Genomic DNA, 15,502 nt, shown 5'->3' with positions numbered 1-15,502 from the left:
GGTTCGGCAAAACTTACCATGTGAAACATTGTGCGAACCATGTCGGCTGTGTCACTCTGTGCCTGTGCATCAGTTGAAAGTCAAGGTGTTCTCTGCAGTGGCGCACCCTCGAATTCTGTAGCATGCGACTGGAACAAGCTCTCGGGGGTTTTGCGCGTTTAGCTCTAGTAAGTCACCAATTCCTAGGGTTGTTAAGGTCTAACCCCTGACACCCTCTTATGATATCCACCTCTAACGCTCTTCTTACGGACTGATATGCACCAACCTGGCTCAGGCACAAAGCCACTGCCGCCTCCTTGCATGACATGGCGGATGTTTGGTCTCCAAGTTCTGCCTCTGAGGCTATATACATAAGAGGGGACACCTGTAGCCTCCTCATCAATGCATTCTCTCTTACTCATCCCCCTTGACTGAAGCCTTCCTCTCCCCAACCAGCTCACCTACCCACCTCCTGTCCTCCTCAACATGAAGCTCTCGTTCATCACCGTTGCCCTGGCGACCCTCATCACCACAGTCTTCGGCCAGGTCGAGCTCAGTGGCACTCCCACCTCCGTCCTCACCGAGGGGACAACCGGCCTACCCGCATGGCCGGCGATGGTCCGCTTCGTTCCCGAGTTGACCAACGCGGAGCGCATCCAGCGGTACGTCTGCACTTCCTCCTTTCCTCTTTCATGGCATCCCGCTGATGTCAAGTGGTCTCAAACTTGCCAACCCGCGCAAGCTGTATCAGAAGTCTCGAGGCGCTTCGGGTGAGTCCTCACATTGCCAATCTTGCTTCGAATACCGTCGCTGACCTTTGCAGCCACGATCGAAAAGCGGCTTGTCGGCCCAAGCGCTGGTCCGCCTCAGGCGAGGATCCAGTCGACCAACAGGGCCTACCAGTTCTCCGACTGCGTGTACAGCTCCACCTGTGCGTATCTGACCTTTCACACTCCCTCTGCCTGATCAGTCTACACCGCGGTATGCTGATCGTAACAGCGGGACCCACCCCTATCGGCTATGCTATCACCTACACGTCCATCGAGGATCTCCTCAACCAGTGCGCAGCCCGACAAGACGCCCGCAACAGCATCTACGGCTTTATCGTTCGGACGGGAACCGGTACCAACTGCTACACCAATGTTATCAAGGACACGACCGCCGTCGAGACTTGTGATGAGCAGAACTTCGCCTTGTACCTCGCCGAGTGAGGGGGGAGAGATGTTGTCGAGGTCGGGAGACACGGCTTCCGGTCTGGGGCTTGGGTCGAGCTGGGACAGGACATTATTTATAGGCAGTTGAGCTCGGGACAATTTCGCTTTATTTGTGGCTATGCAATCATAATTAGGGAGTGCAAGGAGACCGAAGGTCTCGTGGATCCCGCGGCAGAGGAAAGAGGATGGCCGCAGGGCAAGGGGTCCACCCAGTTCAATTGATCAATTGCAATTGCAAGCTCCTGCCACAGTGAAGTGATTACGTGAGCAGATGGAGATGACGATCTCTTGCGTATCGAGGCCGCGCCGCCGCCGCTCCATACCTGATCTTCTTCACACCGTATCACTACCCAAATCACAAGAACAACAATCAGCAGATAGCTTGGTAGTGAACAGGACGGATCAGCGCTAGAGCTTACAGCTTTCGAACGACAAGAACTTTGGACGATCAGCCGACATGTCGTGGCTCGGTTGGGGCGCAAGCACCAATCCTTTGTACGAAGAGCTCGTTGGTAAGCTCCAATCAAGCTGCTCACCATGCGCGAATGTCTGCTGATCCTGTGTCAGAGAAAGCATGCTCGCCGCTCAATCTGCCGTACCCGCAGTCGGAGAACATAGCCGACTCGCTGGAAGTGACGGATATGATCCGGTCAAAGGCAGTCCAGCCGAAGCCGGCGATGCAGAGCTTGAAGCGGAGAGTGGGAAGTACGAATGGCAGGGTGCAGATGTATGGTATAGGGGTGAGCTAAGAATCTGTGCCTCGAGCTATTAGAACGGAGGGCTGACAAGGCAGCTGGTCGATACCTGTATCAAGAATGGAGGCGACCATTTCCTTGGCGAGATTGCAAGTAAGGAGTTCGTTGATGAGATGTCGAGAGTCATCAAGGCGCCAGTGAGTCTTACACCTACCGAAAAGCTGGATTTCAGCTGATTGCCTAGACGACGAGTCCCGAAGCCAAGCAAATGGCCATGAAGTACTTCCAGCAATGGGCAATCGCTTTCCAGCCAAAGCGGGAGCTTAGCTTCTTTGTGGATGTCTACAATGAGCTCAAGAACTCTGGTACATCCCTACCACCTACACTGCTTCATAGGAGAGGTGAATGGAGCTGATGACCAGGTGTCGACTTCCCGCCACCGCCCGCCCAAACCTCCTCTCACCTGCTCACGACCACCACCGCGCCCCAATGGCAAGATTCGGACGTGTGCATGCGCTGCCGGACTGCCTTCACCTTTACGAACCGCAAGCATCACTGCCGGAACTGTGGTCTCGTCTTTGACCAAGCTTGCTCGTCCAAGACCCTACCGCTTCCCTTGTTCGGCATCACCACACCGGTCCGGGTCTGCGAATCCTGCTTTGTCAAGTGTGGCGGAAACAAGGTTGCTGCGCCAAGCGGTCCTGCACCGGCAATTCCCAAGGGCAGGACGATGCGGAGCAAGGAGGACTTTGATGCGGACTTGCAGAGGGCGATTGAGCTGTCGTTGGCGGACAACAAGGAGGCAGGTCCTTCGTTTGCGATGGGGAGTGAGCCGCCATTGGCGAGATCGAGGCAGACGGTGGAAGATGACGATGAGGAGTTGCGGATGGCGATCGAGGCGAGTCTGAGGGATGCGGAGCGGGCACGGCCGAGTGCGCCGAATGGCTATGATGAGCCAGAGTACAGGGTGAGTACCCTCAGGTCCGTGGAGAACGTGAAGCTGACCATATAGCCTCTGCCCACTTTCGATCTTGCGCCCCGGGAGACAGAGACCATCCTCACTTTCTCCAACACCCTTGATCAGATGGCGGCATATGGCGAGCGGGATCTGCGGCGCTTCCCGCACGCCCATGTGCTGTATGAACAAGCGTACGGGATAGGTGGGAAGCTACATCGAAATGTAGAGGAAAAGACGACCAAGCAGCGTAGGTCCAGTACTGTACCTTGCACGTCCTGGATCTGACGTTCATCAGAGATGCTAGCCGAGATGCAAGACAAGCTTTCACAAGCTGTCGGGCTGTACGGTCAGATCCTGGACGGTCAACAAGCATACACCGCCCAGAAGCTGCAGGAGCAGCAACAACGACAATACGCCCAACAGCAACAGTCGTATGGTCAATACAACCCATATCAACCTCAACCACCTCAGCAAGCGGGATACGATCCGCGCTATGCCCCACCCGCTCAGACCAACGGCTACGGTTATGCGCCCCCTTCGCAGGCGTATCAGCCTCCAGCGGCTACTGCTTCTGGGCTATATCCTGCTATGCCTCCTCAGGGCGGGATGTACCCTACCCAGCCTCAGGGCCAGGCTCAGTACGGGTACCAACCTCAATACTCTCCCGCTGCTCAAGCCTGGCAAGGTCAGGCTGCGCCTCAGCAGTACCAGCCTCAGCAACAATACCAGCCCCCACAGCAGCAACAGTACGCCCATCAGCCTCCTCTTGAGCGGCACTCGTCCATCCGGTCGGTCTCCTCGGCGTCACATGCCCAGCCCCAGCGGCAAGCTAGCGGAGCATACCCCTCGCACCCTTCGGCGGACCACACATCCCTCGACCCGAACGCCGCGCAGTTCGTCCCCTCCTTCTCGGCCGGTCCCTCCGCTCCCCCTGTGGACATGTCGACCCACCCCATCGCCTCACCTAGCAGCGCTAAATCGGCGCTCCCCACCCACGGTCTACCGGGACCGAACGGGTCGAGCTATACCTCCCCCTCGGTCACGAACGGGCAACTCCCGCAGGTATCGCCTCAGAAGCAGCAGTATCACCAACTTCCCCAGCCGCAGCAGCCGCAGCAGCAGCAACCCCAGCACGTCTATTATGACGCCTCGTTCCCGCCTGCTCCGGCTGCGGTCTTCCCGGACGCGCCACAGTCGGAGTTTGAGCAGCCACAGCATAGTCAGACTCAAGGGGTGGAGAAGCAGGAAAAGGAAGAGGCGCTGTTGATTGAGCTGTAGGCGGCGTGGCAGTAAGCGGATAGTGTTGGGTGGGCATACCCGAGAGGAGGTAGTGTATTCCAAAGCAGCGCAGGCAGCAGGGGTGGGGGCTTGAGAAGTCTTTGTTTTGTATGTGGGAAAAGTGGGGTGTACAAAGCTTCTTGCATGAGGCTCTTGTGGGATGCCAGTCTTAGCCCTATTACTGTGTCGCGCATCTCGCAGTCTTGTCGGGCATGTGCTTGCTTGCCCAACGAGACTGACAGTCTGAGCAGACAATGAATACCGATCGCGCCATTAATCTCATGTGAATTGTAAGAAGAATAAAAAAACGCAATGTTTTGTCCAGAGCAGGCCATCCTCAGTCTCTAGCATATGCAATGTGGATTATGATGAAACAACAAACTCTACCGAGTGGACAATTCAGCTCCCTCTCCCTCCAGTCCACCTCTACAAGCCCAAAACTATGACGCAAATCCCCCTCCACCAGCAGCATTACTACTTCTCCGCACTCTCTGCGCTCCGCCAACACCGCCTCCACCTCCGGTCTGCTCGCGCTCGCGCTCCCCGCCCCACTCACTCCCACTTCTCCTCCAACTCGTCGGCGGTCCATTGCCACCCGCCGAGCTCAGACCGGATACCGATGCTGAGCTCGACATGCCCCTTCCGCCACCTCCACCCGCCCCAGCGCCAATATTATAGCTCGACGCCCTATCCTTCACCCTGGGGACCTGCGCCTGTGCATACTCCCCGCTTCTGTCCTTGACCGGGGAGCTCTCCGATATATGTCCGAGAGAGGTCAGAGCGCGCGAGCTCGCGCGAGGTCGTTGCCTGATCGGTCCGGCCGCGGAGGCGGAGGAAGAGGGTACCTGGGGATGCTGCAGCGGCTGCGAGAGAGGGGACGAGGTATAGCTCGGCGTGGGGTGGGGCTGGTACTGCTGAGCGTACTGCTGGTACATTTGCGAATGTTGCTGTTGCTGTTGTTGGAAAGGGTACGGCTGGGGAGTGACGGCCGGACCAAAGTTGCCGCCATAGACCGACTGGGCACCCGGGGCGTAGCTGTACATCCCCTGTCCCTGTCCCGGACCTTGGGTACCGCCCTGTCCGAGTTGACCCTGCGGGAAGAGCTGGAACGAGGGGAACGACCCCATCCCCTGCCCTGGCGGCATACCGTACCCCTGAGGGGACATGTACGGGGGCATGCCATACCCGTATCCATATGGCATGGGCGGCATCGGCATGCCCATCTGAGGCATCCCCATTCCGCCTTGCTGAGAGAAGCTAGGGTATCCCGAGGACGCCTGGCCAGACTCGCTCCCTGCGATCCCGCCGATAGAGGACGCGCGCTCCCATTCTTCCTCGGCCGCTTGATACGCGGCAGCGACGAACTGGGCTTGCCATTGCTGCTTCATCATATTACTGAACATGTCAGCTGTAGCCCCTTGAAGCTGTAATCAAAGGAATCGGCCACTCACCGTATCATAGCCGGGTCCATATTGGGCGGGTATGCCTGGGCGGCAGGTGCTAGCTGAGGTGCCAGAGTCGGCATGGACGTTTGCGAGAATCGCCGCTGCCGCTCTTCTGTCGATGGCGACATGGACGCCATGGACGTGCTTGAGCTGATCGGTCCGTTTGACTAACTTATCAGCTCTATCTCATGGTAATTAGAAATTTTTTGGCCGCTTACAGGTTGAGACGAGTCCCGGCTAGTGGTACGCCCATGACCCGTGTTCCGGTCTTGACCTTTCGAGCCCATCCTCTCCTTCCCTTTGATCGACGGCCCTACCGAGCTCTCCCTCGGCGTGACAGGCTGGAGCATGCTATCCCCCGTCAACCCGCTCTGACTCGACGCGGGCGAAGCGGTGCGTACAGCCGAAGCGGAAGCTGACGCTGACGCCGTCGTACTCGACCGAGGAGGCGACAGCTCCCCATGCCCATCCTCGTCCGTCTCGGCCTCCGCATCCCGCTTGAGCTGGGTAGACGACAAAGACTGGCTAAGCGGGCTCCTGCGCGACGGCGGGCCCAGAGGCGGTGGCGAGAGTGTCTTTTTAGGCTGCCCCGATCCGAGCTCGAGGGGCTTACCGGTCTTCTTAGGCGAGAGTGGGCTAGAGCGCGTAGGTGTAGGCGTGACGATCCGATATGAAGAGTGGGATTTTGTAAAGCTCGACGGGGGCGGCAGACTGAGATTAGGGCTGCTGGGCGATCGAACACCTCTTGATCCCTGAGGTGGACCAGGCGCTGGTGCGGCTTGCGCTCCAGCGCGATAGTCCGCGTTGAGGGCGGACCGAGAAGCTCTCGCGCGCACAGTAGCGAGTGTCTCCTCCTCGCTTGACGAGTCCGAGTCGGCCTCTGAGGCCAGGTCGACCGGCTTCGGCTGGGAGGTGATGGCAGGTAGGGCCGGCAGCGACGCGCCCGCTGCGGATGAGGCGGGGAGGGTCGAGGTAGGAGTGGGGAGTGCCGCGTGAGCGAGAGCGGGAGAAGTCGGCGATCGCACTCCAGCCACTTTGATCGACGAATGCGCCCCCTCGACAGTCTTATCGTCCTCCTCTCCATCCTCCTCTTCTTCCTCATCCTCGTCCGACTCGCTGGATGACCACCCGTCCTTCTTCCCCGTTCTTCCGCGCGCAGCTGTAGCCGTTCTTGCCTTTGCCTTCTTTGCCTTCGCATTACCACTCGGCTTGATAAAGCTGCTCGTTGGCCGATTGAGATCAGAAGAAGCAGTGACGGTCGTATCGCTCTCTGGCGACTTGACGCCCTTTGCGCGATCCTCCTGCTCCATCCCGCCAGCAGGCTTGACCAGCCCCGCAGCCTTGCCGAGCCGGTCCTGCAGACTCGGCCGTCCAGTTCGAGGCAGCGGGGCAGGCTCGTCCGTGAATGCCGCCAGTGACTGGACGACCAGCGCAGGGTCGAAACCATCCTCCTTCGCATCTTCTTGCGCTTTCGCGAATATTCCGCCAGTGGTGGCGGTCGGGGAGGGAGCGAGGAAGCTGGATATCCGGCGAGAGAAGTCGGTGGGCCGAGCAATGGGGGAGACCTGGCCTGATGTCGAGCGGGGGAGGGGAGATTGCGGATGTGGCGGCGCATCGGGCAGCTCGGAGGGCCGAGGGGGGAGGATGAGATCGTGTAGCCCCGGCCCGTCGTCGAGTTTGACGGGCGAGCTGTCTTTGATGAACGGCTTGGACTGGTGGGAAGGGGTAGCAACGGGAACACTGGCGTTTCGCTCTGATACGACCGATGGCGAGGCAAGGCTGCCCGAGGATGGCAATACCGCCGTATTGGTCTTCAAGCCAAAGTAGTCCCCTCCGTTTGGAGGTCCCAGTCCCGCCAGACCGACCGGAGAATAAATCACCTCCTCCCTCTCCTCGCCGAGCGGACTCGCCGCCCTCGAGCTATCCACCTTGGGCGAGCCAGCACCGCGCTGACTCTCGATCGACACGTTACTCCGCGAGCTCTGCGCACTGCGCACTACAAATCCGCCCGATCCGCCTCCATTCCGCTGATGACCGCCTCTGCTTCCTCCACCGCTATTGACATTCCCGTTACCGTTGCCCACACTCAGGTGGTGAGACGGGTTCGGCGACGCCTCCCTCGATGACGGTTGAGATAGCTGAGCCACGCGCGGGCTGGGCGTAAGGTACGGTTTCGGCATCGGTTTATTGATCTCCAGAGCCGGCGGCATGGGCATGAGCTTGGGGGAGGGGCGCGGCACATCCGCCTGGTCCGAGAGCGACAAGGACGATTGGGCTCTTGCGAAGCCTTTGTTGTTGAGTACGCCAAGGGGCACATCGTCGTCATCGTCCAGCGCCGTCTTGCTTCCTTCGGGGAAACTCTCGCTGGGTCGCCGAATCCCCTTCTTGAAGGCCGCGACGGATACTTTGGGCGAGTCGGCCGAATCGAACGTCCGTACAGAAGCGGACGACGAGGGTCGGGAGAGCATAGCGGGCCGAACGGGCGGTACGGGATCCCACTTGTCTTCCGAGTCCATGGCGATTGGGCTGGAGACGGTGGATGTGTCCGTCAGTCCGAGAACTGACGTGTTGCGTCCACCGCGCCCCGGTGCTTCTACAGGAGAAGACACCTTGTCCACCTCCGACATTCCCGAGACGTGCCTGAAGGATTTGAGCTGGAAGCTCCCATCGTCCTGTGCGGGCTGCACGTCGATATCGGTAAAGATGGACTGGCGGGATGTGGTCCGGGCAAAAGGATTGCTGAAGAAGGACGAAGACGGGCGGCGGAGATTAGGCGGCGGAGCGTTGGCTCGAGGAAGGGGGAGGGGAGGGTCGGAGACGACAGGCGAGCGAGTGGGCGAGGTAGGGTAGGATCTGGGTGGGAGGGAGGAATTACGGGGTGTGGGCGAGACTGGGGGCCGGTTGGCGACTTGGGATGCTTTTCGAGGGGTAGGTGAGGTCGGCTGTGGATCAGCACTGTCCACTACCTCAAAACACCCAAGACTCACTCTAGACCCAGAAGTGGCCTGGTCGAGCTCATCTCCTCTTGACGCCCGACGTCCCCTCCCTACCCAAAATCGTGTCCGTTTTGCACTCAGGTCCTCACCCACCATCTCCTGGTCATCGTCCGCGATAGCCGACTCGTTTCGGGGCGGGATAGCCACATGAGGTAGCTGCCCGATCGACGCCTTCCGCTGCGGGACCGGCGGGAATCGTTGTTGCTGCGATTGCTGCGGGTTCTGCGGTTCGTCGAGGTGCGCCGCGCGCTGCTGCTTTTGGGGCGGACTCGGAACAGGTGGGGGCGGTAGTTCCCGGTCATACAGGCCCGACATGCCCGCTGGCGCCGACACGCTCGGTGGGACGTACGCGCTCGGTGGTCCGTCTGCCCCTCTGCCACTCCTATCCCCTAGCACCATGGGCAGATTATCTTCGCTCCCGCTCCCGGCTAACCAACTCGGCACCTTCTCCCTCATCTTCCTATCTTTCCTCGGGGAGCCGCCCGCATCTCCAATACTCGTAGAAGCAGCTAGCGGCTTCTCGAATGTCAACCGCCCGAGCACTCCGCCATCCTTCGCAAACTCGTCCGACATGGGTCTAGACCGCGCCCTTTCGGTAGAATTGGAATGTACCGTTCTGTCCGACCGGGGCGAGATGGGTGATCCGGGGTTTTGATTTGGGCGTTCGTATGAAGGCGTAGAGCTCCGAGGGCCATTCCGATCATAATTCCCATTTCCTGGGACCCCAGAGGCAGAGGGAGAAGGGGTAAAGATGGCCGTTATCCTCTTCTCCGCATTCCCACTTTCGCTGACGTTCCGCCTTTCCGACATCGACGTTCCCGACCCCGAGCCGTGGATAGCCCCCATCACTCGACTGGGAGGAACGGGCGACTCTGCTCGCGGATGATACTCCTCATATGGCCGCCCGCCCACATCGGCTTTACTCTTCCCCTTCCACCCAAACTTGCGTTCCCGCTCCTTCTCCTTCTCTTTCGGCCGGGGCGTGGGCGCTGTATCTTCGAGGTCGAGCCGGGAGAAGGAGCGGCCGAGGGAGGTGGATGGTCGAGAGGGTGCGTCGAGAGGGGACTGGGAGGAACTAGGGGTGCTGGGTCGATCATGTTGCCGAGAAGAGGAGGAGGAAGTTGGATTTGAAGGCTGGCGGAATCGGCTGAAGAGGCCCATTTTGGCGGGATCTGGGTGTCAGCTTGCGGTTGGGCGGGGATGAGAGACCCGACGAGGGGGGAGGACACTGAGAAGCGAGACCTTCCGCGTGGAAGCTGCACTTTGGTAGGCTCTCACAAAGGAGACATGTGGAGCGGGCCTGGTCTGGCCAGCATCCCAGGTAGTGAGGCCGAAGTGTGAAACGAGCAAAGGGTGCGCCTTTGAGCTTTGGCCCGATCGACCACTTCCACCTCCGCCAAGCAGACCCTATAGCTCCCCGTAGGATAGGTAGCAGAGCACTCACTTTAGATAGCTGCAGTCGATTCCGAAGCTCCTCTTCGCTTCCCGGCTGAACGATGCAGCGAAAGGCCGCCGCGTGTTTTTGGCCCGTGCTCGTCCCCGATGGTCCGTAGGTGGTCTACAGCTTCGACTTGACCGTAGAATCCGATGTCTAGGCTCATCAGCTCCTTTGCTAAATACAATAGCTACGGCACTGAACCCTACAGCGCGTCAAAAGCACCTTTGGAGCAGGCGCAGGGGTAGATGTTTCGAATGAAACGCAACGCACCGCTCTTGACCTCTCTAGCGCAAAGCTCAAACGTCCCGCCACCAGAAAATACATCAATATATGTACAGCTCTTTTCCCGAGTCCTCGTCTGGTCGTAAGGTCGTGTCGAAGCCTCTGTTCCCGCTATGTACTGTGACACAAGACTGACTGACTGATTGACTGGCTGACTGCAAGAGATGAAAGGCAAAAAGGTAAGCCGAAGTTGAATCTTGATTTTCAGGAACCAGGAACCGGCCGATCTGATCTCTTATCTGCGCGTCGCTCGGGGTGGCGCGGCGGGAAGAAGGATGCATATGGTGCGGTACAGGAGCTTGGGCTTGGCGGGAATGGAGCGATCGAAGCTCCTCATACCTTGCCACAGTGGAGCTGCCGATGGGGAAGATGCATAGTTGAAGCGAGTACATGGCGAGAAGGTGAGGATGAGACGCGAAAGGGCAAAAGCAAGGATGATACTATCACTAGGTGTCGCGGATCCCCTGTCTTCATCCGTGTCCTCGGCTGGTACTCAGATATCGATGAGAAGGTCGCCGTCCAGGATCATCATCCCCCCCTCCTCTGTCTCTTCCTCCCACACGTCCATGATGCCTTCGGCCCCGCCACCGCTACCGCCACCGCCGCCGCCGTCGTTGTCGTCCTCATACCAATGGGGTAGTATCGCCCGCCCCGAAAGATGCTCATCCTCAAAGATGAGCTCGTTGTTGTCCTCGTCCTCATTGCGCTGGGAGCCGAACTCCGGATGTAATGCGCGGAGACTCGCGTCTTGCTCGAGCTCGAGCTCGGTAGAGGACAGACTATCCTGGATGTCCGGCATGATATCGATTTCGCCCGAGTACGATTGTGCAGGGTTCGAGTCCGGATCAAAGATATCGTCCCAGTCATCCAGGAGGATCTGGCTGTCTCTGTCCTCCGGGTCCGGGTCCGCTTCTTCCCCGTCGGCGTCGTGTAAGAGCCCGATAAAAGGGGAAGGGTCGATGTACGACTGAAACGCATCTTCGGGCGCATCGTCTGGCTCGAGGGAATCATCAGGGCGGTCGAAGATGGCTGGCAGACCTCCCGAGGGATCGTCTTCGGTAGGTATCGCTTGTTGTGCAGGATCAACGTCTTTCAACTATCAAGTCAGCTCACGTCTTTCCTGAAAAAAAGATAGTGGATCAGCTCACCGGTACTCTAAAAGCCGCCATCCGTCCGGCCCCTTTCCTCCCCATGTCCCACTTGGCCTTCCCCACCCTCCCCATCGCCTCCCCTACCAGCCGCCCTATCCGTCTCTCATCCGCCCTCGGCCCTTTATCTTCCGCCATCACCCCCTTGTGCACTTGATCCAAATACGCACGAGATCTTCCCGCTTTCGTGTCATCCGCTCCAACCCCTTCCTCCTCATTTCCGTCTCCGGCGGCCCCGATTTTACGTCGTTTGCCTCTACGACCAGCTCCCGCGGGTTTCGGGATGGCCACACCCCGTATACCAGCGGCGGCGTCCACGTTGAGAGTGAGAAATGTCTCTTGTTCTTGGGCGATGGAGCGGAGGAGGTTGCGCCCGGGCTGGAGGAGGGAGGTGTGGTGTGTGGAGGAGAGGTGGAGGAAGTGGGTGATGGAGGAGGTGAGGGAGCGGTGCAGGGTGAGGGAGGGGGCGTGCTGGGATGTCAGCGGTCACTCACCAGTGTGAACCTGTGGAGAAGCTCAGAGGCCGACAGGACGGAGCAAGCTTACTTGGATCAAAGCCGAATCGAAGAGTAATGGGAAACGCCTGTCCTGTCAGCTGTCATTTCCTGTATTTAGGAGAGGACAAGTTAACTGACCTAATCATGTGCGTCCGCATGACCTTGTGTATTCCACTCTTCAATTGCGTTTCTACCCACTTCGGCAGCCCCAGCTGCTCTCCAGCTTCCCTGTCTTCCCGCCCTCCGCCGATACTCTCCTCGACATCACTCATGATGAGGTCCAACCCCATCCTCCCTGCAGTACCGGCCTCGTCGGTGACCCACCATTCCTCACCATCACCATCCCCATCCACCTCTGCGCCTCTGCCCTCCTGACTTTGACTTTGACTCTGACTCTGACTTTCCTTCTCTCCCTCCCCATCCTCATCGTCCCCCCTCTGCTTCTGCTTCCTTCCAGAAGTCACCCATTCCAACTTGATATCGAAGCGAGTAAGCGTAGCTTGAGGTCGACCGGTAGTAGTGAGTGTCTTGAGCAGGTGTGAGTGAGCGGGATTAGCTATAAGCGGCGAGAGGCGGACGAGCGGTCGAGGTAGAGCAGGCGAGGAGGACGAGGACGAGGCGGATTCTTCGGGCTGTGGTGAGGGGGGTGCATCGAACGGCGGTGTGGAGACTGATGATAGTGCCAAAGCCGACGTATTCTTCCGTATCAACTATGTGATCCTGACCAAGCTATGGAATTGACAACTCACCGCTTCAAACAGCCCGCTCACTCTCTCTCGGATCCTCTCTTCAACGTCCCACTCCCTTCCTTCCGCCCATCTCAGCTCATCCTCATCCACCTCCAGCCCCAGATCCACCTTCCCGCCTATATCGACTATCACATCCACGCAGTCCTCCACCTTCTTCCCGCTGACTCCCTGGGCGAACGGCGGGGAGGGGACGGAGAGGTGCGGGGTGATCCGGATCTTGAGGCTTGAGGACTGCGGGCCATTCGAGCGGGACGGCGAGGGGAGTGAGGGGATTGTTAGTGTCGTCGCTGGTAGTACCACGTGCTGTTTTTGGCTGCTCATGCTTGCTTTTCGAAGCGCTGGGATACATACGGGAAGGGGGAAAGGGAAAGAGGAAGAGTCGGGTAGGCGAGCAGAGACGCGTCCTTGAGTACACGGACCTCCACTGTGCACGTGGGTTTCTAATTACGTACGTATGCGTCATTTCCCAAAGAAGCAATTCCAAGCTTTGACTTTCGATGCTCCAGGCTGTGGCTCCAGCTGGCTCTGACCGCGATGACTCTGAGGGATTCGTCTCCAACTTCTCTCTCCACCAACAATCATGCCTCCCGTCCTCGGCCTAGCGCGCTCCCGCCGCGCCTCCGCAGCAGTCCCCACCCTCTTATCTATATCAAAACTCCTCCGACTCATCCCCTCCGCCCTCAACTCGGCCGTAACCTCCGCCCGGTCCCTCGATAAACGGGCTTACGTGCAATGGGGATTGACAGAGCTGGCGACGTTGGCGAAAGAGAAGGAACCGGAGGCGCCGGAAGATCCACCGGGGAGTCCCAAGTTCTTGTGGAAGTTGGTGCTCAGTGTGTGTTTGGTGCTTCTTGGAGGGGTGTTTGCTGGGTGAGTCTGCGCCCAAGCGAGAATCGAGGAGGAGAAGTGGGGAGATGGGCTGATACGATAGCTTGACTCTGGCGCTGATGGGCTCGGACGACCTGAATCTGAGGGTGCTCTCGCAGTCGTCAGATAACCCTAACGAGCGGAAATCAGCTGCGAAGGTGTTGAAGCTTTTAAATAGGGGAAGACACTGGGTGTTGGTCGTGCTGCTTCTGAGTAACGTTGTCAGTTTACGAATCAGCTGGCATTCCCTCGACCCTGGGAGACTCTAGCTGATCACGTAGATCGTCAACGAATCACTCCCCATCTTCCTCGACGACGTCCTCGGGGGAGGAGTGGCCGCAGTCATAGTTTCAACAACCATGATTGTCATCTTTGGCGAGATCATCCCACAAGCTGTACGTCTTCCTCCTATAGTCATCAGCTGTGCCAAGCGCCACCAATCGGAAGCGTACACAGCTGACATACAGGTTTGTGTCCGGTACGGTCTCGCCATTGGCGGCGTCTGCGCCCCATTCGTGCTCGGCATGATGTACTTCTTCTTCCCTATCGCCTACCCTATCGCCAAGCTGCTCGACAGGATACTCGGCAAGGATGAGGGACATACGTACAAGAAGGCAGAGCTCAAAAGCTTTTTGCAGTTCCATAGGGAAGGGGAGGAGCCGCTTAGGGATGACGAGGTGAGTTTGGCGATATACAATTAGGAGGAGGAAGGGGAAGCGATCCGATTTAGGCCTGACCTCGCTCGAATGACTGGTGGTCGTTCCAGCCTGCCACTAGGCACAGCACCCTCCATGACGGATAAGCTGACACTGCAGATCGCCATTCTCAACGGCGTGTTGTCCCTAAACGAAAAGCACGTCCAGGAAATAATGACTCCCATGGCCGACTGCCTCATCCTCCCCTCGGACAAGGTCCTGGACCACGAAGCGATCGACCAGATCCTCTTGTCTGGTTTCTCCCGGATTCCGATCCATGAGCCGGGCCAGAAAGACAATTTTACGGGCATGCTGCTTGTCAAGAGGGTACGTCTGGAACTTCAGCTGTCTTCGACCCTACGACGGTAGAGCAAGAGCTGACCGTACAGCTCATCACGTACAACCCTGAAGACAACTTCCCAGTGCACAAGTTCCCGCTTTTACCTCTGCCCGAGGCGAAACCTAGTATCAACTGTTTCCAGGCCTTGGACTACTTCCAGACGGGTCGAGCGCATCTGTTGTTGATTAGCAATACGCCGGGTCAGCGCGGTGGGGCTTTGGGGATTGTCAGCTGTGAGTGGAATCGAGCGGTATTTGTCCAGGATTGACACTTTAGTGGAAGATCTGATTGAGGAGATTATCGGCGAGGAGATCGTGAGCTTCTACCTTGGCAGCTTTCAAGTAATGCCGAAACCGTAAGCTGACCCAGCCAAGATTGACGAGACGGACCGATTCCAGGACAATCACTCGAAGAAGCAGGCTGTCAGGAAGGGCACTGCGAACATCATGAGTCAGTTCAGCTATGCTTCAGTAGTCTGGCGCAAGAGCTGACACGAACAGAGGGTATCATTGAGCGGAACAAGGTCATTAATGCTTTCTCGCGCAGACCATCCGTAAGCATCTCCCTTATCAGCTCGACTATTGAGGTTCGCGTCAATCAAACTCAAGCTGATCATCTCAGCGAAGCGACACCCCCACCCTCGGCTCCAACGCCAAACCCGCCTCTGATCAAAACACCGACGGCCTCCTCATCCAAATAGACAATGGCAATATCGTCGCCGAACAGCTCTCCACCATCGCCCACGAAGATATGCCAGACGGCCAGCGGCTCGTCGTGGGTCAAGTGGACAACTCAAATGGTGCTGTCGGGATGAGTCCCATCACGGAGGGAGAGGAGAGGGAGCACAATTCCCTTAGTGCGGCAGCGGCGGCGATTGGGGCGGAGATTAGACGCGCGGCGAGTCGGTCGCCGGAAGTGCCT

General features: G+C 58.3%; 6 protein-coding genes across 6 annotated transcripts; 3 read left to right on the top strand and 3 right to left on the bottom strand.

Annotated features, from left to right (window-relative positions):
• Positions 1 to 465: 465 nt before the first annotated feature.
• On the top strand, positions 466 to 1,190 carry MKK02DRAFT_43410 (uncharacterized protein; the record flags this gene model as incomplete). The annotated part of the gene is made up of 4 exons (XM_053092407.1): positions 466 to 641; positions 694 to 749; positions 803 to 910; positions 979 to 1,190. The coding sequence occupies 4 exons, from the start codon at positions 466 to 468 to the stop codon at positions 1,188 to 1,190; spliced, it is 552 nt and encodes a 183-aa protein (XP_052947263.1).
• Positions 1,191 to 1,650: 460 nt separating this feature from the next.
• MKK02DRAFT_23965 (uncharacterized protein) lies at positions 1,651 to 4,124 on the top strand (the record flags this gene model as incomplete). The annotated part of the gene is made up of 8 exons (XM_053086818.1): positions 1,651 to 1,705; positions 1,761 to 1,933; positions 1,987 to 2,085; positions 2,133 to 2,253; positions 2,311 to 2,855; positions 2,901 to 3,093; positions 3,142 to 3,638; positions 3,741 to 4,124. 8 exons carry the CDS (start codon positions 1,651 to 1,653, stop codon positions 4,122 to 4,124), a joined length of 2,067 nt encoding a protein of 688 aa, XP_052947262.1.
• Positions 4,125 to 4,564: 440 nt separating this feature from the next.
• On the bottom strand, positions 4,565 to 5,527 carry MKK02DRAFT_43408 (uncharacterized protein; the record flags this gene model as incomplete). The annotated part of the gene is made up of 1 exon (XM_053092406.1): positions 4,565 to 5,527. One exon carries the CDS (start codon positions 5,525 to 5,527, stop codon positions 4,565 to 4,567), a length of 963 nt encoding a protein of 320 aa, XP_052947261.1.
• Positions 5,528 to 5,571: 44 nt separating this feature from the next.
• Positions 5,572 to 9,726, bottom strand: MKK02DRAFT_43407 (uncharacterized protein; the record flags this gene model as incomplete). The annotated part of the gene is made up of 3 exons (XM_053092405.1): positions 5,572 to 5,736; positions 5,788 to 8,511; positions 8,557 to 9,726. 3 exons carry the CDS (start codon positions 9,724 to 9,726, stop codon positions 5,572 to 5,574), a joined length of 4,059 nt encoding a protein of 1,352 aa, XP_052947260.1.
• A 1,052-nt stretch (positions 9,727 to 10,778) lies between these two features.
• MKK02DRAFT_43406 (uncharacterized protein) lies at positions 10,779 to 13,000 on the bottom strand (the record flags this gene model as incomplete). Its single annotated transcript, XM_053092404.1, has 5 exons — positions 10,779 to 11,381; positions 11,434 to 11,904; positions 11,980 to 12,016; positions 12,129 to 12,628; positions 12,680 to 13,000. The coding sequence occupies 5 exons, from the start codon at positions 12,998 to 13,000 to the stop codon at positions 10,779 to 10,781; spliced, it is 1,932 nt and encodes a 643-aa protein (XP_052947259.1).
• Positions 13,001 to 13,259: 259 nt separating this feature from the next.
• On the top strand, positions 13,260 to 15,072 carry MKK02DRAFT_23698 (uncharacterized protein; the record flags this gene model as incomplete). The annotated part of the gene is made up of 8 exons (XM_053086771.1): positions 13,260 to 13,549; positions 13,611 to 13,767; positions 13,828 to 13,941; positions 14,014 to 14,223; positions 14,362 to 14,568; positions 14,631 to 14,814; positions 14,858 to 14,895; positions 14,956 to 15,072. 8 exons carry the CDS (start codon positions 13,260 to 13,262, stop codon positions 15,070 to 15,072), a joined length of 1,317 nt encoding a protein of 438 aa, XP_052947258.1.
• Between the last annotated feature and the right edge of the window lie 430 nt (positions 15,073 to 15,502).

The sequence above is a fragment of the Dioszegia hungarica genome (assembly GCF_025882075.1).
Source record: "Dioszegia hungarica strain PDD-24b-2 chromosome Unknown MKK02contig_7, whole genome shotgun sequence".
Classification (NCBI taxonomy): Eukaryota; Fungi; Basidiomycota; class Tremellomycetes; order Tremellales; family Bulleribasidiaceae; genus Dioszegia; species Dioszegia hungarica.
Note: the sequence above shows the minus strand (reverse complement) of the source record. Positions and strands in the feature narration are given on the sequence as shown.